The sequence below is a fragment of the Phragmites australis genome, chromosome 19, assembly GCF_958298935.1.
Source record: "Phragmites australis chromosome 19, lpPhrAust1.1, whole genome shotgun sequence".
NCBI lineage: Eukaryota > Viridiplantae > Streptophyta > Magnoliopsida > Poales > Poaceae > Phragmites > Phragmites australis.
This window is the reverse complement of record NC_084939.1, coordinates 16,926,017-16,928,411: the sequence shown is the minus strand read 5'-3', so window position 1 is coordinate 16,928,411 and position 2,395 is coordinate 16,926,017. Positions and strand designations below refer to the sequence as shown.

General features: G+C 45.8%; 1 protein-coding gene across 1 annotated transcript; it reads left to right on the top strand.

The window, feature by feature from the left end:
- The first annotated feature begins 840 nt into the window (after positions 1–840).
- LOC133900791 (uncharacterized) lies at positions 841–1,512 on the top strand. Its single transcript, XM_062342027.1, has one exon. The coding sequence runs from the start codon at positions 1,079–1,081 to the stop codon at positions 1,343–1,345; it is 267 nt and encodes an 88-aa protein (XP_062198011.1). The 5' UTR covers positions 841–1,078; the 3' UTR covers positions 1,346–1,512.
- Positions 1,513–2,395: the final 883 nt, after the last annotated feature.

Below are 2,395 nucleotides of genomic sequence, written 5' to 3'. Positions count from 1 at the left end.
TCCATGTGGGCACTAAGTCAACAAAAACCAGGGTTTTTTTTTTTGTAAGTGGGGGCGTAAAATGACTTGTACTACTAATAGTTGGAGTTGAGAGTTCAGGGTGAGATTTAGACTTTAATTTCTCAAAAAGCTTAGGTGCGTAAAAATGAATGTATTCCAAATACAAATTTTGCCTTACATTAAATGAAATGAACAGGAACACACCAGAGCGTCAACTATAACGACCGAGACAAGGACTAGCCTACAGAATATATTAATAACATCTGTCAAAATTGAACAAGTCCACTAATTTAGTGGCCACTTTCATTTGACAGTGCCGGCCATCTCTGTCTTTCTCTGCGACGGAAGTTTCTCTCTCCTTTCCATCCTATATTTTGCCACACTTCCTACATTTTAAATGTATGAAATCTCAGGCGCTGGTGAGGTTCTTAACAGGGGTTTAATTCGGAGGGGATGTTCTTTGTCACCGACTTTAGAGGAGGCTTCGAGGGGGGCAGGCCAGCTCGGCGAAGGAGGACACCCAGTGGGTCAAGGTGGGGCGGGGGAGCGTGAATTAGTCGAGTTAGCGTGACGGGGGTGGCAGGTGCAGATTTAACAGTAGGAACATTGCCAGAGAAGACTGGAGGCGGACAGGAGGTGGAGGCACGACGAGCGGGACAGGTGTGGGTGGGAGCTAGAAGACGGTTGTGAGCCGTTAGATGCTCACAGCCGTCACTTGAGAGATTTTTGCAAAAACAGATGTGTGAAAGAATAGCATTTGCCATATTTTGCAATAGAAATCCTATCCAATTCACCAAGCAAATAAAGTACAGTAGAGCCATGGCGACAAGGCGTGTGCTGAAGCAAGTCTCAACAGACTCGCCCTCCAAGCCTTTCTTCTTACATTTTCGTGGACGACGAAGCTTCAAGCTTCGTTCCCCGAAACAAAAGCACTCCACGCATCTCAGTAACCCTGCTCTGTAAATATTAGCACGAAGAGACGCAGCTCCAAATATCGTAGAAACGAGGAGACAGATCAGAGGTCAAACACAAGACCCGGAGAAGATCATCCAGGAGCTGGCCGAGGAGAAGATCGATCATGGAGTTAGGCTTGGGCTGCTTCGGTGCCCCCGCTGGTAGAAAGGTGTCGCCTGCTGCGAGGCAATCGGGAGGAGGAGAAGGTCAAGAAGCGAAGCAGCAGCAGGTGCTGCAAGTTAAGGCGCCAAGTGGTCTCGGCGAGGAGAAGATGGGAGGTGAGCCGGCCAAGGTTGCAGCTGCAGGGAGGAAGGAGAAGAAGTGGGATCATCGGAAGGCTCCCCTCGTGATGCATCAGTTCCCCTTCCACTCTCGCCCCGGGTTGCTATAATTTTGAATGATCGTGATTGAAACTCTTTGGGGTCTTTGTTTTCTTTTTTTCCTTTTTATTTTCACCACAACTAGTACTTCGGATTGTCTCTTGATTCCGTTGGATGATCGGCATATGTAATTCTTTAGTTCTTTGATTTTTGTCACCTGATAATACATAAGTTCGCTTTCAAATGCCGTTTGAGCCAGAAACATTACGTTTGCATCATGCGTATGAGTACGGGAAGAAGGATACATATGCATACTACAAAAACAAAAAGGCAAATTTACACTGTTGGAGAAAGTACAAATAATTCCGACAAAAGGAAGGGATTAAGAATTTTTGTGTGGGCTGGCCCAAACCTCTTTGATCCCTTGGTCAATGGATCTCCTTCCTCTTTCTATTGTTGCTAGAATAGATAAAGGGTCATCTAAACAGGCCAGGCCAAGGATCCATACCTGTTGGGCTTACTTAACCTGTACTAGCCATTTCTCCGGCCTATTTATACTTTAGCCCAGTGAGAGCTCAACGTTTCTGCGCATACATGGTTTAATTTGCGACAAATAAGAAATTGCTAATTGCAAAGCAAAGCGGTTCTATCTTATAAATCATCAATTGAATTATTATACGAATAAATTAATCCAGACGTTTCAGGATATGTACAGCTAAAGAACTATGTACGGTGTATGTACCTACTGATGGAGGCATGGTGCCAACTCTGCTGTACAAGCAGTGTTTGTCACCAACTCTACAACTGTAACACAAATAGCTTCTTTGGTAGAGCTCCCTAACCCAGATTCCCCACTAGAATTAAGAAAGCTCTACCAAACGGTGATTTCATAGGCATCTCTCATCTGAGAATCGAGGGATCGATTCCCTTTTTTCGTACTGAGCACGGGGAGCCAGAAAAACTCGCTCCCCACCCGATCCCACGCACTCCATTTCAATTATTCTCATCAAGTTGGGTTGTATTTACCCACCTTGCCTTCGAAACAAAATCCCCACTCCACGACTCTTCCCGTAGCATGTCCTTCCCCCGTCCCGCTCGACCCGCAACACCTGCTTGCGCTA

What these genes read in the sequence shown, in the direction of transcription:
- LOC133900791 (XM_062342027.1), top strand. Translation starts at nt 1,079, where the DNA reads ATGGAGTTAGGCTTGGGCTGCTTCGGTGCCCCCGCTGGTAGAAAGGTG.